At 39.0% G+C, this 27,551-nt stretch overlaps 1 protein-coding gene across 8 annotated transcripts in view; it reads left to right on the top strand.

Annotated features, from left to right (window-relative positions):
- The window catches only part of tspan12 (tetraspanin 12), a 30,811-nt gene extending 6,707 nt beyond the window's left edge, over positions 1 to 24,104 (top strand). For 7 of the 8 annotated variants that reach the window (XM_069903957.1, XM_069903952.1, XM_069903955.1 and 4 more), the window contains 7 exons: positions 26 to 161; positions 1,048 to 1,122; positions 12,846 to 12,953; positions 15,469 to 15,612; positions 17,315 to 17,392; positions 22,716 to 23,054; positions 23,549 to 24,104. In XM_069903957.1, the coding sequence (XP_069760058.1) occupies positions 26 to 161; positions 1,048 to 1,122; positions 12,846 to 12,953; positions 15,469 to 15,612; positions 17,315 to 17,392; positions 22,716 to 23,024 (850 nt within the window). In that variant the 3' untranslated portion in view covers positions 23,025 to 23,054; positions 23,549 to 24,104. The remainder of the gene's footprint in view (positions 1 to 25; positions 162 to 1,047; positions 1,123 to 12,845; positions 12,954 to 15,468; positions 15,613 to 17,314; positions 17,393 to 22,715; positions 23,055 to 23,548) is intronic. The other variant, XM_069903959.1, reaches the window with a different exon arrangement.
- Positions 24,105 to 27,551: the final 3,447 nt, after the last annotated feature.

The raw sequence follows: 27,551 nt of genomic DNA on the forward strand, positions 1-27,551 counted from the left end.
ATGGACGCTTAATGTTCTTCTGCAGGCTGGAAGAAGCATTCATTCTGACATATTTTCCAGTGATCCATCCCTTAATTATTGCTGTTTGCTGTTTTTTAATCGTAATTGGAATGTTAGGTTGCTGTGGGACAGTGAAGGGAAATCCACTGCTCCTTGCTTGGGTAAATATGCTTTCAGTAAAGAATACTCTAATTTGGATGAAGTAACTTTCAAATACGACTTGTTTTATTAATAACCCTTGACTGATATTTAATTTTTGCACAATTTGTGAAGAATACATAACAACATTGATGTTACAGTATATAATTATACCATACCCTTTTGGTGCACACTTCAAGTTTGCAAATCTTTACCTAAAATGCAAGCTGTTGATTGTACATTGGACATCTTCACAACAGAACAAACAAGCTCTATATCTCAAACGACGCAATTTAAGGATTGAGAAGTAAAGAATGGAAAGAAAAAGAGTGAATTTAGAGTGCACGAATTTGGTCAGATCTGGAAAAGATTTAGACAATATAAATTGACATTGAAAGAGGAGTAAAACTACAAAGGAAAAATTAGGGAAAAACTTTCAAACTAACAAATCACAACCTAAAGGAATGAGAACTCTGCTTTAAAATGGTTTTCTTTTGGTCAGAAAAGGGTCATCTCACACTGTTCAAAGTTTACTCTTGATAATCAGGTTATTTTCTGTGGTGAGCTTGCTTTGCATGTAAAGGGTGCCATGCTCCTTATACTGTAATTACATCAATGGCTACACTTAATGTCACTTAATTTGCTTTAAAGTGCTCTGGAACATGCTGAGATTGTGAGAGGTTCTATAGCAATGCATTTTTTTTTGTTCTATTGATAGCAGCTGAGCAACAAACTGAATAAGGAAATGGAGATTGCAAACTGAAATAACTTGTTGGGAATTTGAATGGCTATTTCTTTGTTTTAAGATTTTCCTGTGTGCTAATTTGCAATGACAGCGATACAAGATAGTTACCAAAATAATTTAGCCATATGATTTGCTTCATGCATATGATCCATATTATTTTTCAGTATTTTGGCATCCTACTGATAATTTTCTGTGTGGAAATTGCCTGTGGAGTATGGAACTATGATCAGGACAACTTGGTGAGTTTCAATTTGATCTTTCTAAGTAAAATGTGTATTAAGTGCTTAGATTCCTTTGCTACAGTGTGTTTTTCATCAAAGTATAAAAGTTACATTTTAGAGAAGTCTTTGAAAATGCCAGCAGAGCTATGATGAATGGATGACGTAGTCTTGCAGAAGTTTACCCACAAAAATGCCGGCATGTCCAGGACCTTAGTACATGCATCTGAACACTGAACGTATGAACTTGTTGGTTAGTTTTGCCAAGTAGTGAAAACATTAACTTGCTGAGGTACTTCACCATTTACACTGGGGGATCTGTTTGCACACCTTCTGCAATAATAGACCAGCAGCAGGATCCAGAAGACCTTTAATTTTGCTGGTAGCATTGTGATAAAGAAAGGTAAGAAAATGTTAAGTTAGATCTTTTCAATTCTGGATGTATTGTCATCTCCTAAACATTTTCATGTGTTTTGGAAATTTTATTTTATTAATTTTAGTCCTTTTAAAATTCACTATCAGGAACAAAAAAATGATCAAAAGTGTGATAGCTTTGACCAGATGAGCTGGGGAGTGGGTGCAGACTAGATCCCATCCTTTCCAACAAGGTGCCACATCGTGTAACAACTTAAAACAAGTCTGCCTCAAAGGGCACCCAATATCTGGGTGCTGCAATGGAATCCCATATGGCAGGGATGAAATGTTATAGCCTGGCTCAGAAACAGCCTGTGGATCAGAGAGTCAAGATGCTCCCTCCTTTACGTATTCCACTCCTTTCTGTAGGCGGATGGTTTCCCTCATAGGCTGTTGGGTCCATCAAGGACAGCACCACCCCTTTCAGGCCGGGCCAGCAGTAGTTACCAAATGTCCCAGCAGCACGAGGGGTAATGCTGGAGCTCTTGGGGAAATTGTGATCACGGACACCCTCATAGAGTATGGTAACCAGAGCCCATTCTCTGATGATCCTTTTCCCCTCCTCTACTCTGCTCAGGACTGTAGGTTCCATTCTGGTAATGAGGGTGCCGCACTCAGACTGCTGCTACCACCCTGTCTCACAAGGATGCATCATTTTCAACGGCTTCAGACGGCGTCCACGGGGCATAATTAATAGTTTGCTGGCTGGACAACCTGCCCAATCAGGCTTTTTGGTAGAATGTTCCCGAGTCTCAATGGTCTCCTAAGGGCCATGGATATGGATGCACATGGCTCCTCTGCCCTTCTCCACATCTCCATTGGCATGGGCTGAAAGAGTGCCTCCATGCTGGATCTGGGACTGCGTAATCACCAATCAGGGGATCGAGTGCATGGGTTGTGGGGGGGGAGGTGGGTGCATGGGAGAGAATGAGGGCCTTACTGTTCTAGCTATTGCCCCATCCCTGACCACATCGGGCCTATCTTGCAGCATCATGGCTTGGTCCTTGACTGGATCTGGCTGTCAGCTGGCCTGGTGATTTGCTTTCGATTGCCTCATTTTAACTTGCTAAAACATTAGTTCGGTCCTTTTGTTCTTGAATTCTGTGGCATGGGTTTGTGGAGCCTGGACTGCCTCTTGCAAAGTGGAGCAATGCTGCTGTTTAACTGGGCAATTCTCTGGTCTCTTATCTGGGACTTCATGCTGATCTCTTAAGAAGGCTGTGAGCAACCAAAAGACACTTTTCTGGATCCCCTTACTCCCCAGGAACCCCAACTTCTTGAGGAGGGAATATAATGTAGTGCCCAATCTTCTCCCCACATGGGTTCAAACAATTGGACCAAACCTCTGGTCTGCCGTGAACAGTTAGTAGTCTAGCCAAACTATCAACGGTGAACCCCGGGACCCTATCCTCGCTGTTTGTGGATTCCTTCTTACTGACCCTGTTCCAGAACCTCACGCACCTGTTTCTGTCCAGCTGAAACACCCAAGATCCTGCTTGCAGCACCGATTGTGATAAGAACGTTTGGAGAGTCCAAGAAGTGACAAGTCTGAACACAGTTTAACCACAAACCAGGATCTTTATTTACATATTGGGGATATTGGAACAGGGATCACACAGACACACCCCATCCAACCAATACTTGGTACTTCCTACTTATTGCTACTCTTTATAGTTGAATGCAAGGTCAAAACAAACACCAAGCAGCATCTACTCCAATTAACTACAGACTGTAATTACTCTGATATTAGTGAGTAAGGCATAACTATAACTATACCCCCCACCCCCTTATAGTTGACTCACTAGTATTGCCCATGGCTTGCAACCTGGAGTGGAGCTAGGGTCCCTTCCCAGAGGAAAGGAGAAAGAGCTGCTCCACAAGATTGACTTTATACTTCAGCTGGCTGGAGGGGGCTGGAGTTCAGGTGGTCAAGAGGTGGACTTGATCTTGATGGGTAGGTGAGGTGAATTCTGACTAGGCTCCCACTGAAGAGTTCACGAGACCCTCTGCATTACATCCTCCAGCAACCTAAAGTACATTTTGCTCTTTCTCCTTTTCCTGGGTGGAGGTTATTCATGTCACATGCAGACTCTCAGCTCTTCCTCTCTCTCTTTCCCCCCCCCCACCACCATTTTCCACTAGCTCTCTTCCCTCTCCACTGTCAGTCCCGATGCAAGGTCTTGACCCAAATATAGATTTTTTTTCCTTTCAGTTGCTGTTAAACTGATTTTGCCCGCAGTTTGTATCTTACTCCAGATCAGTGGTTCTCAACCTTTTTCTTTCCACTCAAGTACCACTTTAAGTAATCCCTAGCCATAAGTGCTCTGTGATTAGTAAGGGATTGCTTAAGATGGTATGCAAGTGGGAAAGGAAGGTTGAGAATCACTGCTCTAGACCCAATTGTTTAATGAAATATTTTGCTTGAGAAAAATTGTCATTGGCCCATTTTCTTTGAAGTTATGAAACCGTGCACATAACGAGTCAATTAGGTACGATTAAAACTGTGGTTTTCAAACTTTTTCTTTCTACCCACATACCACCTTAAGCAATCCCTTACTAATCACAGAGCACCTATTGCATAGGGAATACTTAGTGGTATGTGAGTGACCTGCAATCTCTTTGTTCTTTTTTTCTCATCTGATTCACTCAGGTTCTTTCAAAACGTGGAGGCACAGAAGATTGTAGACGTTAGAATTTGAAGCTAAACACAATCTACTAGCAGGATTAGTGGGAGAAAATGAATAGATGATACTTTGTTCCATCTGCCCATGCCACCAACTCGACCCACTCATTCTGCCTCACCTGATTTCATTAGGGTTAGGGAATCTACAACCATTTGTTGACTCCACATTATCCACCTTCAAGCATCTGACTCGACCTTTCCTCATTCATCTGGCTCCATCTGCCCTGGTATCCCCCTCCTCACTTGGTTCCACTTATCAGCTGCCAACTCCTGCCTCACCCCATCCCATTCTCGTTTTTGTACTACCTATCTTCCCTCTTTACCCCCAGTCCTGATGCAGACCTTTGGAACGTTAACCATCCCACTGCATCCACAAAGGATCACTGTGTCCTTCCAGAGGTGAGATTTTTTTTTTTTTTTTAACTTTTTTATTTTTCACACCATAAATCACAATAGCCATGATATACACTTTTTCTTTTCCACACATTTACAGTGACTTTTTCTCCCTCCCCCCTCCCTCCTCCCAAGCCACCCCCCCACCCCCCCCCCCTCTCATCCATTTTAGGTATACAATCTAGGTTGCATTAATTCAGTTAGACAATGTTGTCATTCAACAAAAATACACCAGAAATTCTACTGAGTCCATTCTTTTCTTTTCTTCTCCTTCCATCAACTTAGGTAATGTTTGTTCCCGGTAGGTTTTCGCTATTGTATTTAATGTAAGGCTCCCATACTTGTTCGAATATTTCAATATTATTTCTTAAACTATATGTTATTTTTTCTAATGGAATACATTTATTCATTTCTATATACCATTGTTGTATTTTCAAATTATCTTCCAATTTCCAGGTTGACATAATACATTTTTTTGCTACGGCTAGGGCTATCTTGACAAATCTTTTTTGTGCATCTTCCAAGTCAATTCCAAATTCTTTATTTTTTATGTTACTTAGGAGAAAGATCTCTGGATTCTTTGGTATATTGTTTTCTGTTATTTTATTTAATATCTGATTGAGATCATCCCAAAATTTTTCTACTCTCTCACATGTCCAGATTGCATGAATTGTTGTTCCCCTTTCTTTTTTACATCGAAAACATCTATCAGATACTGTTGGGTCCCATTTATTTAACTTTTGCGGTGTAATGTATAGTCTGTGTAACCAATTATATTGTATCATACGCAGCCTCGTATTTATTGTATTTCTCATCGTTCCAGAGCATAACTTCTCCCATGTTTCCTTTTTTATCTTTATATTTAAATCTTGTTCCCATTTTTGTTTAGTTTTACCATTTGTTTCCTCATTCTCCTTTTCTTGCAGTTTAATATACATATTTTTTATAAATCTTTTGATTAACATTGTAGGTGAGATTTTTTTTTGATTCAATTGCTGAAAACTTTTTTGAAAATGTATTTACTGATTATTTCACAAGACGATTGATATTTTGCACTAATATTTGTTCCAAAGCTACATTCCTTTAAAACATAAGATTTTGAGAGAGAGAGAGAGGGTGGATGCCGAAGAGTTTTTTTCCCTCTCTGGCTGAAGGGTTTTGTTTCACGAAAAGGGATTAGTTGTTTTGGGAAAAGATGAAAAATCATTTCATTTCAAGTAATGGATTTTTCTGTATCAGGATTGTGGATGCTTTGTCTTGGAACGTATAAGAGATTGAAATCAATAGATTTTCAGGGTGTAATAAAATTGGTTTGTCTGGTGATTCAGTGGGAAAGCAGAGCAGACAATTTTATAAAACGGAGTAGCAGACGTGAGGACCCATTCGTATGTCTCACCATCTTGGGGAATTTGGGTAGTGCACAAAAATCCCACTGACAGATTTTAAATATAATCATGTGACATTCCATTGAATAGTAATAGAATTTTTGATATGTTACTGAATTTTCCAGTCTCTGAAGTAAAATCTGTTGCAAAATTTGTGCTTGGTATTAATGACCTCTATTAGCCTTGAGCCAGTTCCTTCACTTTATTAGTTAGCTCTCCATTCAGTTATATGTGATTTATGTGAAGCTTTGAACTATTTTTACAGGCAACATCTATTTATTACTTTGTACTATGTTTCTCCTTTTTTTCCTCCCCCCCCGCCCCCCCCTATGGACAGCTTAGAGATTTAAAACCCTTCCTTGTGAGATTGGGAGTCATTCCTATTATGAAAAACACTGGAACGTGATGATTATTTTCAAAATTGTGAATAGTCTGCACAGGGTGAATAAAGGAAAAGTATTCTTAGTAGGAGATGGAAAAGTATTCGTAGTAGGAGATGGAAAAGTATTCGTAGTAGGAGATGGAAAAGTATTCGTAGTAGGAGATGGAAAAGTATTCGTAGTAGGAGACGGAAAAGTATTCGTAGTAGGAGACGGAAAAGTATTCGTAGTAGGAGACGGAAAAGTATTCGTAGTAGGAGACGGAAAAGTATTCGTAGTAGGAGACGGAAAAGTATTCGTAGTAGGAGACGGAAAAGTATTCGTAGTAGGAGACGGAAAAGTATTCGTAGTAGGAGACGGAAAAGTATTCGTAGTAGGAGACGGAAAAGTATTCGTAGTAGGAGACGGAAAAGTATTCGTAGTAGGAGACGGAAAAGTATTCGTAGTAGGAGACGGAAAAGTATTCGTAGTAGGAGACGGAAAAGTATTCGTAGTAGGAGACGGAAAAGTATTCGTAGTAGGAGACGGAAAAGTATTCGTAGTAGGAGACGGAAAAGTATTCGTAGTAGGAGACGGAAAAGTATTCGTAGTAGGAGACGGAAAAGTATTCGTAGTAGGAGACGGAAAAGTATTCGTAGTAGGAGACGGAAAAGTATTCGTAGTAGGAGACGGAAAAGTATTCGTAGTAGGAGACGGAAAAGTATTCGTAGTAGGAGACGGAAAAGTATTCGTAGTAGGAGACGGAAAAGTATTCGTAGTAGGAGACGGAAAAGTATTCGTAGTAGGAGACGGAAAGGTATTCGTAGTAGGAGACGGAAAGGTATTCGTAGTAGGAGACGGAAAGGTATTCGTAGTAGGAGACGGAAAGGTATTCGTAGTAGGAGACGGAAAGGTATTCGTAGTAGGAGACGGAAAGGTATTCGTAGTAGGAGACGGAAAGGTATTCGTAGTAGGAGACGGAAAGGTATTCGTAGTAGGAGACGGAAAGGTATTCGTAGTAGGAGACGGAAAGGTATTCGTAGTAGGAGACGGAAAGGTATTCGTAGTAGGAGACGGAAAGGTATTCGTAGTAGGAGACGGAAAGGTATTCGTAGTAGGAGACGGAAAGGTATTCGTAGTAGGAGACGGAAAGGTATTCGTAGTAGGAGACGGAAAGGTATTCGTAGTAGGAGACGGAAAGGTATTCGTAGTAGGAGACGGAAAGGTATTCGTAGTAGGAGACGGAAAGGTATTCGTAGTAGGAGACGGAAAGGTATTCGTAGTAGGAGACGGAAAGGTATTCGTAGTAGGAGACGGAAAGGTATTCGTAGTAGGAGACGGAAAGGTATTCGTAGTAGGAGACGGAAAGGTATTCGTAGTAGGAGACGGAAAGGTATTCGTAGTAGGAGACGGAAAGGTATTCGTAGTAGGAGACGGAAAGGTATTCGTAGTAGGAGACGGAAAGGTATTCGTAGTAGGAGACGGAAAGGTATTCGTAGTAGGAGACGGAAAGGTATTCGTAGTAGGAGACGGAAAGGTATTCGTAGTAGGAGACGGAAAGGTATTCGTAGTAGGAGACGGAAAGGTATTCGTAGTAGGAGACGGAAAGGTATTCGTAGTAGGAGACGGAAAGGTATTCGTAGTAGGAGACGGAAAGGTATTCGTAGTAGGAGACGGAAAGGTATTCGTAGTAGGAGACGGAAAGGTATTCGTAGTAGGAGACGGAAAGGTATTCGTAGTAGGAGACGGAAAGGTATTCGTAGTAGGAGACGGAAAGGTATTCGTAGTAGGAGACGGAAAGGTATTCGTAGTAGGAGACGGAAAGGTATTCGTAGTAGGAGACGGAAAGGTATTCGTAGTAGGAGACGGAAAGGTATTCGTAGTAGGAGACGGAAAGGTATTCGTAGTAGGAGACGGAAAGGTATTCGTAGTAGGAGACGGAAAGGTATTCGTAGTAGGAGACGGAAAGGTATTCGTAGTAGGAGACGGAAAGGTATTCGTAGTAGGAGACGGAAAGGTATTCGTAGTAGGAGACGGAAAGGTATTCGTAGTAGGAGACGGAAAGGTATTCGTAGTAGGAGACGGAAAGGTATTCGTAGTAGGAGACGGAAAGGTATTCGTAGTAGGAGACGGAAAGGTATTCGTAGTAGGAGACGGAAAGGTATTCGTAGTAGGAGACGGAAAGGTATTCGTAGTAGGAGACGGAAAGGTATTCGTAGTAGGAGACGGAAAGGTATTCGTAGTAGGAGACGGAAAGGTATTCGTAGTAGGAGACGGAAAGGTATTCGTAGTAGGAGACGGAAAGGTATTCGTAGTAGGAGACGGAAAGGTATTCGTAGTAGGAGACGGAAAGGTATTCGTAGTAGGAGACGGGTCGGGATTCAAAGTTACAAATTTAAAATGATTGGTAAAAGAGTTGAATGAGATGAGAACTTTTTTTTGATCCTGCAGTTGTGATTGTGCTGTAGATTTTATCATGAGGGGGTTAAAAACAGGATTAACCATTGTTTTGAGAAAGGGCAATAGTGAGAGGAAAAGGCTGAAGGTTAACAAGGAAAGTGTTGGGGATGAGCCTGGCCAGAGTACGAGATGATTTTTTGTAGGGTGCGAGCACGGATTCCATGAGCCAAGTTTCCTCCTACCGTGCAGTTACAAAATTCTGATTCTGAATCCAACGAGCTAGGAGCTAAAGTGTATTTTGAACACCTGGAAGAGTAGATCACTCATTATAATATTTAAACACAGTTCCATTCTTCAGATTTTGACAGATTCTGCAGGCTTCCATGTTTTACTCTATAGTAGACTACATACTTGCAGTCTGGAAACAGTTAAAACAGTATGTGCAGTTGTTCCCCTCCTGCCACCACTTTGACTTGTACTAAGTTTAACTCTAAATGGGGCTTTTGTGTGCTTGCTTTCTCCAACTTGCTGCTCTGCAATGATACATTTATAATGAATGATTCCAATTACAAAAGACGAAAGTTTCCTGTCAGATAAGCTTTTTTCACCTTCGATACTCATGTGAACCAGACTGAACTATCAGGGCCCCTATTGATTTTTATGGTCAAGTCAAATTCATTATCATCTGATTGCACAAGTACAACCTGATGAAACAATGTTCTCTGCTCCTCAGAGCAAAATATGCAGATGTATAATTAGACATAACACACATACAGACAAACCAGTATTCATATATACAAATAAATAAATATTGTTTTATAACTATGAGAGTCTCAGATGGTTAGTGTGAGCAGTTCCTTGGGTCATTCTGCATTTTTGCTGCCTGTCTGAAGAAGCTGTTTCTCACCCTGGTGGTGCAGTCTTTGATAATCCTATATCTCTTTCCCAACAGAAGCAGCTGAAGGATGCTACGTGCCGAGTGGAAGGCGTCCTCACCGATTTTTTTTTTTTCCTTCCCCCCCACATCCTCTTCAGGCAATGATCCTGATAGTTCACGTCAATGGGGGATGGGGGGGAGAGGAAGGGAGACTCCAGTGATACTTGATGCCACTCCTATGGTCCTGTGGATTGACCTACTGTCCACTTCTCTGCAGCAAACGTACCATACCGTGATATAGCCAATTCTCGATAGAGCTTCTGTAGGTTAACATGATGGTGGCTGGTAGTCTTGCCTGCTTTAGTCTTCTCAGCAAGTGCAGTCACTGTTGAGCCTTCCTGATAAGTGATGTGTTCATATTAACATTTTACACTAGGTGAAATTGCTTTCCATTTTGTTTGGTGTTATTTTCATAATGGAGCATTATTGGATCAACATTTAAAAACTAAATCTCGTGTGCTTGGTCCAATTTGCTCATTGTTTTATCCACACAACTTGCACCACACTTTCCAAACAATTCATCAATGTTGTGATGTCACATCAGGTTTTATTTTTAGAACTTTTTTCCTCCTTGTGTCTGATTACCAGGCTCCAGACCTGTAATTCTCCACAATCCCTGATGATTCAGGGATTAAAGTGGTGATAGCTACTGATAATGCATGTTTCTTTGGCAGGCTGGTAGTTTTTGTATATATCTAGAAAATGTTGCTATCAGACAATGTCACAGTGCTTCCAAGATTGCTTTTCTATATTTACTCTGCCAAAACTGTAGCTTCAAAAGGTTTTGGAGGAGGATGGAATCTAATCACGGGAGGAGACGGGAGTAGGTTGATGTGTGAAAGGATTGGTGAACAGTAAGGAGTGGTGGTGGAGGGGGAATGAGCCTGTGCGATCCAGCAGCGGTGTCAGGCTGAGGTTGGTGTGGGAACTAGTGAGGGAGTCAGCATTGATTTTGGAGTAGGGGTGGTTGGGACCAACTTATCTCCAACGCATTGGAGACGTCGGGAGATCTAGTCCGTGGGTGTTCGGGACTGGATGGGAAATCCACATCGAAGGCATTGGGAGCTTTGGCCTGCGGACTCCCGATGCCTTCAAGAAAGACTTAGGCCAAAAAATGTTGGTATTATAGTTTTCTCTTTGGATGCTGCAAGACCAACGGAGTTCTTCCAACGTGTCTCTTTTTGCTCCAATCCCAGTGACTACAGACTTTGTTTTCATTGTAATTTAATATCTTGCTGATACTGCACACATGTAACACATCTCAAATAAATAACTGTTTGTTCAAAGATGTGGCATTGGTGCTTTTTAAATAGAATGAATGGACTTGATGCTGCTATGTATTTAACCAAAGGTGTACTGATTGCACTTACTGGCAGTGCAGACTTGTGGGCCAGAAGGGCCTGTAACCATGCCATAATCTCCAAATTAAATATTTATATTTGGAATATTATTCTGCATGTCAACTCAAAATGAATATGCTTTACACTTATATAAAAGTTGATCTCATGTAAAAGTCCTCTATTTTTTGACCAAAAAATCTGGAATTTTCCATATATCTCATGTAAAAGTTGACCCTAGTCTCTCATCTCAGTCCCACCCACCTATAGACCAAAATTCCTGATGTCCCGGTTGCAAACTCTCTCCTTGGCCCCGGCTGCCCATAGACCAGTGCACCCTGTGCTCCGACCTTAGTCCAAAACACCTCTAATCCTTGCCAGTTTCCACACCAACCTCTGCCTTCCCATGGCTGTCGCTGCTGCTGGATCTCACAGGCTCATTTCCGCTCCGCTCAGTCCTCCCCTTTACCCTTCTCTATCCCCTCACACCTCTCCCCACTTAACTTCCATCTCCTCCTTTTTTCCCATTTTCCTCCCCCATGCCAAACCCTTTGTATTTTTACCTCAATCCACAGTGTTGAAGAATTTCATTGTTTCTACTCTTAAGTTTTTGTGAACAATTGCACAGACACTGATTATTTTGATTCATTGTGTTTCTGTTGTTTAGAGATCATTTGGGCTTCTGCTACTTGTACAGTATTTTGAATTCTAAAATGAAATTCAGCCCCTAAAAAGTAGTATTCATGCAATAATTGATCCCATAAATTTAACATTAAAAATGGTCTGGAACATTTGACTTTTACACTATGATATATGATATTTATTTCTATTATTTTCTCCTATGTGTACCAGGACTGGGTTCACACAAGAGATTGCAGATGATGGAATCTGGAGCAAAACAGACTCTGCTCAGTCCTGATAAAGGACTCCAGTCTGAAATATTGACAATTCTTTTCCTCCCACTGATACTAATCGCCTACTGAGTTCTTCCAGCAATCTGTGCCAGAATCCTATGTGAATTGGTCACAATGTGATTTGTTTGTGATAGATCCTGCCAAATAGCCCTTTAGCATTTTCCTCCTAAAATCTGTCAAACATTGAATACTGGAGACACGCAGGATGAGACATGCAGATGCTGAAATCTGGAGGAAATCGTTGGGCCGAGCTGCATCAGTGGGAGAAAAAGAATTGTTAATATTCTGAGTGAGAGCCCTTCATCGAGACTCTGACCACTATAGGGTTGCAACCCAAAACACTGGCAAAGATTGAATACTTCCTGAGCACAGAATTATGGGCAGATATATTTAAGCTGGTGGCATTTTTCCGTACCTTGATGAAGGGATCTAGCCTGAAACGTTGTAATATATTTTTTACCTTTGTTATATAAAGGACACTGCTTGACCGGTTGAATTTCTCCAGCTTTGTGTTTTTACCAAAAGCGCTTGTTGCTCATTGTCAAATGTGTTGACATGATTCAATCAGGCCATTTGGATCAGGTCAATGCAATGCTAAATTAAAGATGTCCTGTCAATCCACAGATAAGTAATAAAACTAACTGTAATTTTCAAAACCATTTACAGCTATCGAAAGATAACAAGCTTAATATTAATTCTGATACATTAGAAGTTCTAGAATTGTGTAAACCTGTCTCAATGAATGTTAAGTTTAGATTAATAGATATGTCCTTAATCACTGGCTTATATACATTGAATTAATATACATAATTCATTGGTTTATGTAATAACTTTTTATTAATCCAATATCTACAATATTTATGTTGGTTTTTCATTTTGCCATGCTGGCCAAAGATGTAATTGAGGTCCCTCTTTGTTTCAGATCTCCATACAAAGGTCTGATATGGTTGGGTTGAAATCAAGAATGTCCTATTTTGGCATGGGTACGTACCAGTGGTTAACCCATGCCTGGAATTTCTTTCAGAGAGAGGTACATTTTACAGCCTGATGTTAATTCTAGGTGTTATGGTGTTGCTTTTGATGAGCATGTAATACTTTACTGATATTGATACAGTTATTGAATTCAGTTTTGTGGCTGAGTAATGCTGATTGCTAATGTCAGTTATTGAATTCAGTTTTGTGGCTGAGTAATGCTGATTGCTAATGTTACATGTTCATATCAAAAAAAGAAAATACTCAGCAGAAACATAGATCTGAATTGCTTTTAAGAAAGCGGTATAATTAGAATGTAATTGATCTGTCATTTGAATTGATAAATATTTTAAAATTGTATTATTATTGCATTCATGGATCCTTTGGGGGAAGGGAGATTAAGAGGTTATTTTTTTTTAAATCTAAGATTTAATTATGGTTATTTGGTCTTTCCTCTTACACTTGGTTACAATTCACTAAACGCTCAGTGGTTTCAAATGTAATTAACCCCCAAATTTATAACAGAGATGGCAGGAATAAAATTGAACATATTTGTCACTATACCTTTGAACTACCTGACATAATGTATTTTGGAAAAATCAGTGAGCAAAATGGGGAAGATATGTTAGAGAATTGGGATTAATGGTAATACAACATCAACGTTACAGGAAGATTGAAAAGAGAAACCAAATTCTTGATTGGAAAGGTAGCTTCTTGGAAGCTTCCTCAAAGTTTTTCAAGTTAGAAAAGCAATATGGTATTTGGAGAAGGAGCTCCAAATAGTCAGAGAAAATATGGATCTGGAATAAAAAAAAAGTAAATGCTTAAAATATCATTAATTGAGTCATAGACTCCAATCATTAACTTTTCTATTCTTTGTCCATAGAAGACATTTAGCCTGATAAAATACCATAGTATTTTCTGATTTTATTTCATACATGTACTGCAACTGATCTTTTCCTATTCATTCTAAATAAAACGGGTTGAGGTTTTGGTGACAGTAAGGGTACCATGACATCTTTGCCACATGAATATTGAGGTGGATTGCGATAGTCCTTAGAATCTGAAGCATGCCTTTATGTCACATAACCACTGGATTAGTGAGTTTCGCGAGTTAGTATCTGATAGGTATCGACTTAGTTATAGAGTAGCAAGATTTATAGTGACAGCAAGAATCAATGCTCTCATTTTCTTGAAGTTGAGTTCAAGAAAATCCTCTCATGATTGCATCTTTCTCTCAGCAATGGAGAAATATTTGGCAAATGAAGACTGATCTTGTTAGTAATGGTGACGCCAATGAAGGGCAATGTGTAGATCAGTTAGTGAAAGGGATGAAGACTTTCAGGCCAGGGATGAACTGAAGGTGAGCTTGTTCTTTAATCGAGTAGCAATGCAGGCACAGAAAGGACTGGTCACAAAATAGAAGAGGATGTCGGGATTCATTTGACATATTAAAATGCATAAAAAAACCCTTTAGATTGTGGGATTTTGAACTGGGAAAAAAAGCAACTAAGAGCTGGAAGTGCTTAGGAGGTCAAAAGGCATGTGGGCAGAGAAACTGTTAGATTTTGGGGTCATCAGAAATCTGATTAATGGCCAACCACAAGCAATGGCAATTTCATTTCTCTCCGTGGATGCTGACTGATTTGTTGAGTATTTATGGCAATTTTTTTTTGTTTAATTCATTGACACTTCAATAAAAGAATGCAAAGCTGAAAGGACAAGGCATGCTCAGATTTCTTCCTATATTCCAACCTTGTGCAGGTGGGCAGGTTAATTAGTCACTAAGTGACCCTTGTGTGTAGGTGAGTGATTTAATCTGGAGGGAGTTGATGAGAATGAGGGGGAGAATAAAAATGGGATTTGTGTTGGTTGATAATGATTCAGTGGGCCAAAAGGCCTGGTTCTGTACTGTGATTGCCTGACTATATGTAATGAATAAAAAACCTTGTCCAATTGCCTTGTAGGTAGCAATGATTACATTCTGTGCACAATAGGATTTAAAAAAAAAATGCAATCCATTGGTTTGGGGGGGGGGGGAAATTTGGCTAAGTCATTAGTAAGCACAACTTTGAATTGTACTGTAGGACCTTGAGCCCATAAATCTTCTATCAGTGGTGATAATACTCCCACAGAGATAAACTGATGATGTTAGGCACATGAAGGAAGTCTACAAAATAAAAGGACGATGACTCATTTATCAGTCCAGTGCTTAATGCAAGCTCAGTTAGGGAGGTGAGAGAAATAGAGCTCCTATATGAGGTGGTGGACAAAATTCTATCCCAGCTCTTGCCTATGCTATCTGTGCTCTGCTCAAGGAAAGTAAATTTATGTCGCACCTTTATCACAAAATGTTTTTTTTTCTGGAATGCATCTCCTCCTTTTATGATTGGCAAAAAGTTTCTTTGTTAATTATCTACTAGAAGTGCTAGTCCAAATCACATTCTTTTTTGCCAATTGATGTTTATTTTGTGTGTGGCTGTATGTATAACAAATTGCAATTCCTCATTATTCATGGCCAAGATTTCATGAAGCTGAAGCTGTTGACAGACTTGTGTTTTCTTTCTCCCCAGTTCAAGTGCTGCGGAGTGGTTTACTTTACAGATTGGTTAGAAATGGCAGAAATGGAGTGGCCTCCTGACTCTTGCTGCATTAGAGAATTTCCAGGATGTTCTAAACAATCTCATTATGGGGATCCCATTGACATCTATCAAGAGGTAGGAGGGCTTTTCTTTTCCAACATTCATCAAAGGGTGGTTGATGTAGGTCTGAAACGGGTGGTCAGCTTATTGTAATTACACAACCTAAATGCAGCTCCTGTGAGTTGAGAAGGCAGTTATGACTCAACCACATTGGACAGTAAGGAGTTGCAAGTAAATCACAAAATTTAGTAAACACCGTGGTTGAAGTAAACACACAAAATGCTGGAGAAGCTCAACAGGTCAAACCGTGTCCTTTATGTAGCAAAGGTAAAGATATATAACCAACGTTTCAGGCTTGAGCCCTTCATCCAAGTGTGAGAAAATTCTGGCAGGTGCCCGAACAAAAGGGGGGGGGGGTGGTGGTGGCAAGACAGAAGGTGATAGGTGGAGAAAGGAGGGAGGGGAAAGCAGCAATGAGGGGGAGTGGGGAATGGCAGGGCTGTGTAGGTGAAAGAACTAGAAAGACAGGAAAGGGGTAGGGGGTGGGAGAAGGGAAACAAAAGACAAGCAGGTTTAATGGAAAGTAGTAAATGTTATTGCGATATGGCTGGAGTGTTCCCATATGGAAAATAAGGTGTTCCTCCAGCCTGCAGTGGTTTGGGTGGGACAGTACCAAAGGCCATGGACAGACATGAGTGTGGGAATTGAAATGGTTGGCCACTGGGAGGATGCTGTGGTTGCGAATGGAGCGGAGATGCTGAGCAAAATGATCTCCCAGTCTGCGACTGGTCTCTCAGATGTAGAGAATGCCACAAAGGGCACACCTGATGCAGTAAACTAATCCTCTGGATGTATGTGAAGTCTTGCTTCACATGCAAGACCTATTTGGGGGCCCCGGACCGTTGTGAGGGAGGAGGTGTGTGTGCGCAAGTATTGCACCTCCTGCGGGCACAGGGGAAGGTGCAATGGGTGGGGAGTAAGGAGTTGTATTGTAAACCACAGTGGGAGTGGGTGGTAGACTTGCCACCCTAAAGAATGTTGATAAACCTGATAAGAGTTTAACAATTTGTTAACAATTTCATAGTTATCCCTGAGACTAGTTTTTTTAAATTTGGATTTCAATTTAATTTCTCTGTAGGCCACAGTGGAATTTTCTGGGTTAATAATCCAGAATTCTGGCTGGTAGTCCATTAATTTATTCTACACAATCTGGTAGACAGACCTGTGCAGATGTAATAATGCCGTGTTTTAAATCTGCATCATTTCTGATCTCCACTGATATGAACATAAAAGTCCCCAATGTTTTGGTTTGACATTAATGCTATAATTTTAATTGTCCTTCAGTATTGGACACCTCATGGACACTAGTGGTAGGGCAACTTACTGTAATTTCTTTGGAGTTATGGAAATAACCATGGGCAAAAAATGCCACTTCATTCATTGCAAGGGAGAGCAATAAAGGACACAGTTAAAAATATTGTATTTAATTTCATGATCAAATTATTAAATATTTTAAAATACTTTGAAATTTCAAGATTTCTAATATTATAAGTGCTAAAATATTTTCAGTATCTTTGAATGTCAGAATTATTGTTCATCACCCATTCTTAAGCAAGATGAGGGCCTCCTGCTTTTACTATTATGATGTGCAGAAAGATGGCTGATTAGACTAGTCGGGGCTGAAACTCGTTTAACGCAGGTGACAGAGGTGTAGGGATACTTTAATATGGGAGGTTCTTGATTTTTGAGATTCCCTTCATCTCTTTGCTTTCTTCAGTCTAGCATCCTCGTATGTATGAGCACTGCTTTTTGTGTGGGAATGGCCAAACAGGACAATCCAAAGTGGTTCCCAGTGGTATGTGTTAATATTGAAACTAGTTGGGAGTGTTTAGAGTTTTTGAATCTCCTTTTTTGCCACCACATGATGGGTTGACTTCACAATAAACCTTGGGGCTTGTTTAGTCATTTCAAGGTCTGGGGCCCAATATTTATGGTGAGGAAAATATTTTAGTGTGAAGGGCCTTGAGGATCAGGAACTGGTTACGGTTAAGTGCAGGCAGTGGACCCATAAGGGTAGTCCAGAATAAAACATTCAGGGTTCAGTGTTGCTTGTGCATTATTACATTTGAGGAATAATGGGTAGTGATCTACACATAATTTTCAATTTGGCATTCTGTCGTGTAAATTGTGGAGAGTCATGTGATCTCTCTGGCTGGAGCCACCTCACCTGCAAATCAAAGGTTAGATCTGCCCATAAGTGAGGCTGATGCACGATTGATCCTTGCAGGTCTCATGGACAGGTCTTGCATTGAAAAAGCTGATCATGTACAGTCTCTCTCTTGCTCATGGAGACGATCACTGAGCTGCAGGCCACAGGTAGCTCTGGAGGGACAAATGCAATGGGCCCATCCCAGATCCTGAATCATGGGCAATGCTGGAGAGTAGGGCTCATTTGATATGGTTGTTGGTTGTAATTCATTTATTATTTGTTAGTGTGGCGTCCCTGCTAGAGATAGAGAGAGTTGAATGTATATGTGTATTCCACGCTTGTGTTCCCAATCTGGAGTTGAGAATGTTTAGCAGTGATTTGTTCACAAGTGACGTGCAGTTATTTATATATTATTGCTGTGTTTGCGTTCATTAGTTGAACTCCAGGCTGCGAGCCATGGGCAGTTCTTGAAGGCCGAATCAATTGGCCCATTCTGGATCCTAAGTAGCAGCAACACTGGAGTACAAGTTCATGTATGTGTACTCGTTAGTTACACAGTATACCATACCTATGGGTGGTGGGTGCTGAACAAGTTTGACCCCTGTTTCTGGGACTACTGTGCCTGTGGGTGGTGGGTTCTGAAGAAGTATAATCCTTGTTTCTGGGTATAATATGCCTGTGGGTGGTGAGGGCTGAAGATGTTAAACCCTCAGTACACTGAGGCTGAGTGTGTGTCCTTTTCTGAATTTCCCTGTGGGTAAATAAAGATCACTGTTTGTTGATAATACATGTCCAACCTTGATTCTCTTTGAAGCATCGAACCTATAGAACACAACATATGCTTGCTTGGTGCTCAAATATTTAACTTCTCCATTATAAAATCAAAAACATTTTTTTGTTGCTCCTTTTCCTTTGGGTGTCTGAATTCACTGGACAACAATATTTTTTCAAAAGGAGTACATCCTGGAAAAAAAAAACACTGGGGATTATGACAGACAACTTCAAGCTGAACACCAAGATAATTTCAGATTTGCTGTATCACGTAGTGAGTTGGAGAAACATTCAATTAACTTTTATTGGATTTGGCATGTTTGATTGCATAAAGATCGTGACACATTATGTTGGTTCAACTAACCTAAAAATGTTTTGCTGCTGATTTTTGTTTGTACTCGGCATCTGATGCCTCTCATGTCAGTGTCCAACAATAGTCGGCCAGCAATGATGGATTCCAGTTGTCCTGATACCGCTTTTCCATGTTTGCAATATTGTAGTGAAACCTTTCACCATGTTCATCACTGACTACACCAAGATCAACAGGGAAGAAAGAATTCCAAGTCCGAATGTAGAAAACGAATTTCAATGCCATGTTGCACTTCATGGTTTTGTATGTTTGAAGTAGACTTAAAATATGACAAGAAATCACAAAATGGGTAAAATTTTTAAAAAGGTGCGTGATAGAACAATTTTAATGTGATTCATGATTGGCAGCCCAAAATCCATTAAATACACTCAAAAATGTTCAGGAAGAAAAATCTTTGCTGTCCAGGTTTTCATTCATTCTCTCCGACTGGTGAGTTGTAGTCAAATATTGATGCCCATGAAGGCAAGACATTAACTGTGGTGTTTAAAAATCGTTGCTTCCATGTGACTGAGTTTCAAGGCCAATGTGTCATTGCCTCGCATATCAAAAAGAAAATGGTTTTAGACTTCCAAATAATTGATTTATTATGAATATTTCTGAGAGATAGATGTGTCCCGTGGAGGATCAATTGTCAAAGACTGGATGCACCAGTCTTCAAACTGTCAAGCAAATAAATATTCTCAAGCTATGATGAAAATGAACACACTGGGAAATTGAGAAATAGATCTGTCTAAAAGGCCATTTGAGAAATGTATGTCAGCACCCTAGAAATCATTTAATCAGATGTCATTCTAAATTTCCTGTTTTGCTTGTATATTAAAGGACTTTTTACCCCCTCCATAAATCTTCGTCCGCGAAGCCAAGCCAAAGAAGAAGAAAGGATATTGATATTCTTGAATACATTTGCATAATAAAAGCTAGTAGTTAACATGGACCCATCATGTAATTTGTTGCTGCAAATGTCTGTGGGAATATAAATAATCACTTTGGTCCTATGGAAAAATTCAAACATAGAGACCACTAAATTTATTTTAAAAGGACATTTTGCACAATGTCTATTTGAGTTGATGATCAGATTTTGGAATAAATCTGATCTGTCACATCCTATTCAGTTTGAGGGATGGGTGGGAATTTTATTCATGTGATCTCTGAATCAGTACATAGTTATCCTGTGTGGTTAAGATGATGATGTACGTTTATGGGGTGATATTTTGGAAGAAAAGGAGTTAGGCTCAGAGTATTCAAAATTTGACTTTCCATCCTCAGGTAAGTAAGGAAAAATGAGAGCTTCTCTCTCATTTTTGTTTTTCAGTTGAATCTTTTGAAAGAAGCAACCTTATTGTCAAAGACCAGCTAGAAGATTATACAGGGTGCACAAATACCATATTCCCAGCACCATTTTGATAATTTTAAGCCACCTTTTGAATGCTTCCATTTTTGTTCTTTAATGGTAAGAATGCTGGGAGCATATGATGACTAAACCTTGGAACATTTTGGTCATGGCATATTCTGGTTTTACTCAAAATGTTTTGTGTGCCTTAGAATAGATCCAAAAAAGAGGGAAAGGAGCAAGAACAGCATCTTTCTTTGCAGGGAGGGCTTTCCAATGAACTCTTGTCACATTTATTCATGCAATGATTTTTCTTTTTGAGTAAATTAAGATTCTAATACAAAGGTATCTTTGAAATTAATGAGAGGAATGTGAGATGCCTGCAAACTGCATTCCCAACAAGTTTTATAATTAAGCTTGGATACCATAGAAGCAGTTGATCCACTTTATAAATTCAATGAAATGTTTCAAAGAAAGAAATTTGCCATCCTTGTTCAGTCTGACCTGCATAGGACTCCATCCCCATAATTGTAGTGGACTCCTAGTCCTAAAGAGTTCTACAGAAGAAACAGGTCCTTTAGCCCAACTTGTTCATATAACCATGTACGGACTGGAAACAGGCCATGTTGGCCTTTCGAGTCCGCACTGGTTCACTGATTTTGTGCGCCCTCTTCAGGCATTGGTCCCGGTAGATCTTCATTCAATAACGATGGGCGAATTCAATGCAGGTGGAATCTTATTGAAATTGAAAGCAAGATTGTTGTCCTGGCACCACACAACCAGATTCTTGATCTCCATCCTGCTTTCTGACTCATGGTCATCAACTTGGATCTCCGATAATCTTATCGACTAAAACTTGCCTTTATAATGCCAACCATTTGACTACATTCAGTTCATATCCCTCCTAACCTTTTCTTTTCATGCACCTGTCCACATGTCTTTCAAACATAACAAGTATTCCAGATTCCACCACTTCCATTGGCTGCTCACTCCACATTCCCACCACCCTCTGTGTAAAGAAGATGCCCCTCAAGTCAAATCTTTCTTTACTAGCCTTAAACCTATGCCCTTTAGGTTTAGATTTCCCCTACAACAGGAAAAAGTCTATGACTATTTATCTTATTGTTGTTCTTGCTGATTTTAAACACTGTTAACAAGTATTGGAATGAGGACACCATGAAGCAGGACACAAGATGGTAATCTCCAGCAAATTGGAAACTTCAAAAAATTATGTTGGAAATGCTTTATCTTATTCAATTTTTGCTTGAGAACTGTGGAATAATATGTCAATTAACATCTGAAGAGGTCAATCTTACTTTTCATTATTTTCTTTTGCGGGCTGTTTCTATGCAGTAAAACTAAGATTTGCTGTAAGAGTGAGCTGATAATAGCATGTTAATGGCAGATGGTCTGGAATCATGTTGGTAAGACTAACACTCAAGATTTTGGCTTTGAGAGAAAGTCAGGTTAATTCTAGAAAGAAATAAGGATGTATTTTAACCTCAGAAGAATCTCGTGTCTCAGATTGAGATACTGTGCTTAATTATACCCTTTTGGATTGGATCAATTGTGTACTTCTGGCCATTCAAAGGGCTATGATGCTAACCAACTATTCTGCATTAGGTAGTACAGTAAAACCTTTGGTAACTGGAATTCAAGCAACTGGCTGCCTCAAGCAACCAGCAAAAAGATTGAGGAAAATAAATTAAAAATAAGAATAAAGTAATAGGCAAAAATACATAAGTTTAAAATTGTAAATGTTCTCTGAAGTAACACATAAACCTCTGGTGAACATTGGAGGAAATATTCAGCCAGTGGTGTTCCTTGGTCGTGGTTTGCTCTTAGCAACTGTTTGAATAAAGGTGGGAGAAACAGGAAAGGTGTCACCCAGGATGAAGAGCTGGTTGATGCCACTTGACATTGGGGTGATTCTCCTTATCCCTGCTTGATAAGTGTCACCCTAGTTGGAGGCTTTATCTGTAAAATTGAGGACGGGGGTGTTAATTATCTCTAATGTTATTTGTCTTTTGAGCGGCTCCCTGGGAGGAACTTGCAATTGTAGCGACGGTTAAATATTTTCAAAGAATGTGACTGAGAATAAAGTAAAATCCTTTAAGGTTTATATATTCATGTTTGTTCAGTGTAAGCACAGATTAGTATTTTTATATTTTAAACTATTTATTCTTTGAGTTGTATTAGTTAGGCAGGTGTAAGTCTCAAGCAACTGGAAAATATACTATCTGGCATGTACCAATCTCCATAGGTGCTGATACCTGGGTTTTATTGTATTTAATATAAAGTGTAGCAGTCTTAAATCTGTGTGCTTGTCAATGAGCTGTAACATGGCACAAACTATCCATCTCCTTTGGGCAAATTGCAAATTACTGGGCATCACACAGAACAAATGGCTGTACAATTTACAGAATAATTGATTGTTTTTCCTCAGCAGATTATTACAGTATTTTGTTCACAAAACCATCTTTTTAATTTTGATGCAGGGCTGTGGACAGAAAATGTATAATTTTTTGCGTGGCACAAAACAACTGCAAATGTTGAGGTTTCTTGGGATATCCATTGGAGTAACACAACTGCTGGCCATGATACTCACGATTACGTTCCTTTGGATGCTATATTACGACAAAAAGGAGCCTCGGCCTGGTCAGATATTTAGCCAAAAAAAGGCTACTTCTCATCACCTTGCCGGTCATTCAGTAGAATTACTGAAACATGTCCCCAGAAGCAGTGAACTGAAGCAGGCAGGTGCGCCAAACAGCTTCTACACACGGTTTGAAATCGAGGAATTGTAGCTGGACTTGACGACGTCATTAAAATGCTGGGTATGTTGGTCTCGCCATCTTTGCACACAAGTTCTGTACTACACGATTATTCCAATCAGAAATAAGATACTGAGAAAAATCATCTTGAAGTGATTGGAAAATAATTTATTTTGATCCAGGCACTTTCATTCTACTATTACACAAAACATGTATTCAATTGCCAATCTCTCTTGGTGTCTTTGTCTCATTAGAGGCTTCTTGCCTCTGACTCTTAGAAATATTCCAAACATAAGTCAATTTTTTTCAGGTGCTAAGCTTTCTCTCTTTTATTAAACTGTACCGGGACATCAAGCGAAATGTGTATCCATTGTCGAAAGCATTCTGACCAATGCAGAAGAACTTTAATTAAATATATTTTGGGTCCTTTAGTATAGCTGTTGTAATGGATCAGGCAATTTGACTTGGCGAGAAATGACCGACTATTGTATTTTGAGGGTGGAGGCAAGGGCTAAGGCGGATTAAATTAAACTGGTAGATGTTCTGTTTACTTTCAGTATCAAAACATGAAGAAATGCTGGAGGAACTCTCGCAGAGTCCACAGAAGGTAAAGTTATATTACCAATGTTACAGGCCTGAGCCCTTCAACTTCTTCAAGGAATTGGGAATTAATTTCTGTATCAAGAGGTGCTGGGACAAATTATTTAGTCTGTGTACTGCTTAGTTTTATGGATTGTTTTGCACATAATGGCAGTTCTAATTCTTTACAAATGAGAATGAACTCTTTTTAATTCCATGTTGCAAATATTAATTTTCTCATTAAACATTAGATGTATGAGTAGCCTGATAAGATTTCTGTGCTCAAGGTAATTCCAAATGATCTTCTATCAATTTTAATAATTTATATATTGCAGACTGCATGTATCAATTTGATCCTAAATGCAAGAATATGTGGTCAAATGTATTTTAAAGGAAGCTTGTGGAGTTTAATGAGAAAACGGCAATTCAGTTAGTTTCCTTTTGAGAATTACAATTTGTAATTTAATTATTTTTTGGCAATGATATGCAGAATATTTTGTCATTTGCAAATAAATGGTAATGTAAGCTGCTAAATATTTTTGTTCCATTTTTAAAAACTTCTTGGTTTGTGATGCCTGAATGTCCAAAGGAAGAAAAAATGTTTAGCAGGGAGTAAGAGTTACTGGCCTGGATTTCCCGGTGTTTGCCTCCAACTCTGGCAGCTACTGTTATTTCCCCAACTTCTCTGGATTCAGAAGGCCAGTCTTGCTGGCTGCGGTCATCCTGAGAGTTCTGGCCTGGAATAAAGTAACTGAGTGAAATAATGGGGTTGGAGGAAATTCACCCATAATATCATAAAACTGTAGGTGGTTAGCACTGCCACCTCACAGGTCCAGTGATCTTGGTTTGATCCTGATCATGAGTGCTGTCACGTGCGCAGCTGAATTAATGTCGCTACAAGGAGCAACTGAGCCAGCCAAGCCTGGGTCTGCTTGCGACGCTAGTCAGACCGGGAGTAAACAAATGGCTCGCAAGCAATCAAGACCAATTCCATCAAGTGAAGAGGAAGAAGGAAGAAATGTATGAAGAACTGGAGGGAGTGGGATTATATTGTGGAGAAAAGCCCCAGTTTCATATGGAGGGAACTAAGTTTGAATATTTTTAAGTTAAACTTCAAAATGCAGATCCTTCAGTTCAGACTTCTTTACTTATGGATCAAAGGAATAAAATGATTAAACATATGGATGTACAATTCATGTCTGTAAGATCTGATGCCAATACACAATTTCATTATCTTAAAGGTGAAATGAATTTTATTAAATTAGAAATGGCAAAATATGCTAAAACTATGGATAAGGTTAAAGTCATTTAGATATAGAACAATGTAAAGATACAGTTAATAAAATGGAAGATTCTTTTATGGCTTGGGAAGTTCAAAGGAAATAACTTTTACTAAAAGTTGATGTATTAGAGAATCATAGCTGCAGAAATAATAAAATTGTTGGACTGCCTGAAGATTTTGAAGGTCCTAATCCAGTACAATTCTTTCAAAAATAGATTCCAGAAAATGTGGGCCCTGAAAATTTTCTGAATGCATTGGAATCAGATAGCACCCAGAGAGCTAATGGAAAGGAACCATTTCTGGGACAAGCAATGTGGTCTATTCTGATTAGATGTTATCAAGATAAAGATATGATATTAAGAATGGCAGTCCAAAATGCCAGAAACACAAGGCCCTTTAGGGATTGGAAACAATAGAGTATTTCTCTATGCAGATTTGAGTATGTCTATTGTTAAAAGAAGAAAAGGATTTAACCCTGAAAAATCTGTCCTTTGGAAAAATGGATATACATTTTTTTTCCAATATGGCTTAGTTTTTTTCTGGAGAAAATCAGTCACTTGTTTTTGCTGATGAAAATGAAGCTCTGGAATTTGCTAATTCCTTGGCTTTGAATTCAATCTTGTTTATTATTAGACAATCTGTTCAAAAGTGAAATTGAGTCCAAAGAAGCTGCAAGATGGACATCGGGTGTTAGAACGTTGAGAATTGACTGAAATTGATGATCTAGTGAACAAGGATCTCGAAGAAGCTCTTTATACTCGAATGAATGACATAAATGTATTTGTGTACTCTGTCCAGGAGAGGCAGACTTTTTGTATTCTCCTTCCGCAGCCACAGATAGAAATAGTACTTTTTTCTATTATCAGTACTTTATTTTTTTTATTTCAGGTTTTTTTGATGTCAGTTATTTTTGAAGATTTCTGTAGGGCCAAGATGGGCGATGAGAGTTGTGTATTTTTGAAATTTGATATATGGCTGTTGATAACCTATTAAATTTTGTAACTTTTAATATGAATGGGCTTAATAACCCAATTAAGAGAAAAAATTGGTTTATATTAAGAAAGTGAGGGTTGATGTTGCTTTTTTTTTTAACAAGAGACACATTTAAAAAGAGAGTGGGTAGGTCAAGTTATAGCTTTTAATTCTAAGGTAAAAGGAGTTGCTATTTTGATAAGAAATAGCCTTTTAAATTACAATCTGTAGTTACATATTTTGAGGGGATTTTTAGTAAATTGTCAGTTATTCCATGCTCCAGTTATCCGAAATTGGCTGCTGAATTACTCATTCCACTAGGGCCTCGTCTGAAGACCCATTGGCAGTGCAGTAACAGTCCAAAAATCCAGATGGCAGAAATCCGGACTGCCCGAGAATCTGACTTATTGAAAACTCTCAAACTTTTTAAATTTAGTGGGATTTTGAGTGTGTGTGCATGCATAAACTGCACAGTGGCATTTTTAATTTAAAAAAAATCTGCACATCATGATAAATGAAGCGTGCTGTATTTGCTAATGAATAAACTATCAAAATTTACCTGTTTATCTCCTTTATTCCTCCTTAAATATGAATTTTAGAAGTACTACCCAAGAATCCGGATTGACTCATTCCCTGAGATTTTTGGACTTCTACAGAACTGTACTATTTTGGGCTTGCATTTTAGTTAACAATAAAGTCACTCACAGCATTGATTTTGGTTTTGTTTCCTTGACATTATTTATTTTCAAAACTTCTGCTTTTGCTGTGTGAATTAATCATTTCTAATATTTCATTATCCTAAGTAAGCAATAGTTGATTTTCTTTGCCCAAAGTGCCAGTGACCTGCTGCTGTCTGTTTGTATGTCCTCCACGTGAATACATGGGTTTCCTTTGAGTGCTCCAGTATCTTGCCATGTTCCAAAAAAACATATGGGTAAGTAGGTTAATTGATCACGTGTTTAATTGGGGAGCAGGACCTTGTGGACTGGAAGGGCTGTATCTCTAGCCCTAAAATCTCAAAGCAGAACAACGATATAAATCATAATTAATGTAAGGGCTGTACATTTTGAATGTACCTATGCTGATGTCTCTTTGTGTAATTAACTGAGATATTTTACAGGTACAAGAAATCTAAACTTTGAAAGTTAACAAAAAAGGCACACTTTCTGGTTGTGCGTTTGATGTGCAGTGTGAAATAATATGCAAGAAGTATAACATTTAGATGATGTGTCACCTTTATCAAACACTTGGTGGCGTCTGAGTGACAGAGCAAGTCCTACAATTGCATTATCACCAAGCATGAAACAAGGCTTAACCTGATGTATTTTTGAGATGTGCAGAGCTTGATATAAAAGCAGTGTTACAGACTCTTGTTTTTATTAATCTTTAGGCTATATTATATGTAAATCTTTGTAAAATAACTTTGTGGGATGGTCACCCACACAAAGTTTAGAGTTAAGTAAGAAATATTATTATTAACAGTTATTAATAAAAAGTTGTTTTGGTTTCTAAAGTTAGTAAGGAATTAGATATGAAATTTTCTCCAAACTGATACAGTAAGAGGAAATAATACAATCAAAAGAAGGCTCCATCTCTGATATTGTTGAGGGCGGGAGGAAAGATGTTGGGAGCATTTTTTGTGGAAAAAAAATTGTGAATATCTGATCAATTTATTTTACAAATGTATGCATCTATTGTTTTGGAAATTTAAATATCCTATTGAATCC

The sequence above is a fragment of the Narcine bancroftii genome, chromosome 11 (genome assembly GCF_036971445.1).
Source record: "Narcine bancroftii isolate sNarBan1 chromosome 11, sNarBan1.hap1, whole genome shotgun sequence".
NCBI lineage: Eukaryota > Metazoa > Chordata > Chondrichthyes > Torpediniformes > Narcinidae > Narcine > Narcine bancroftii.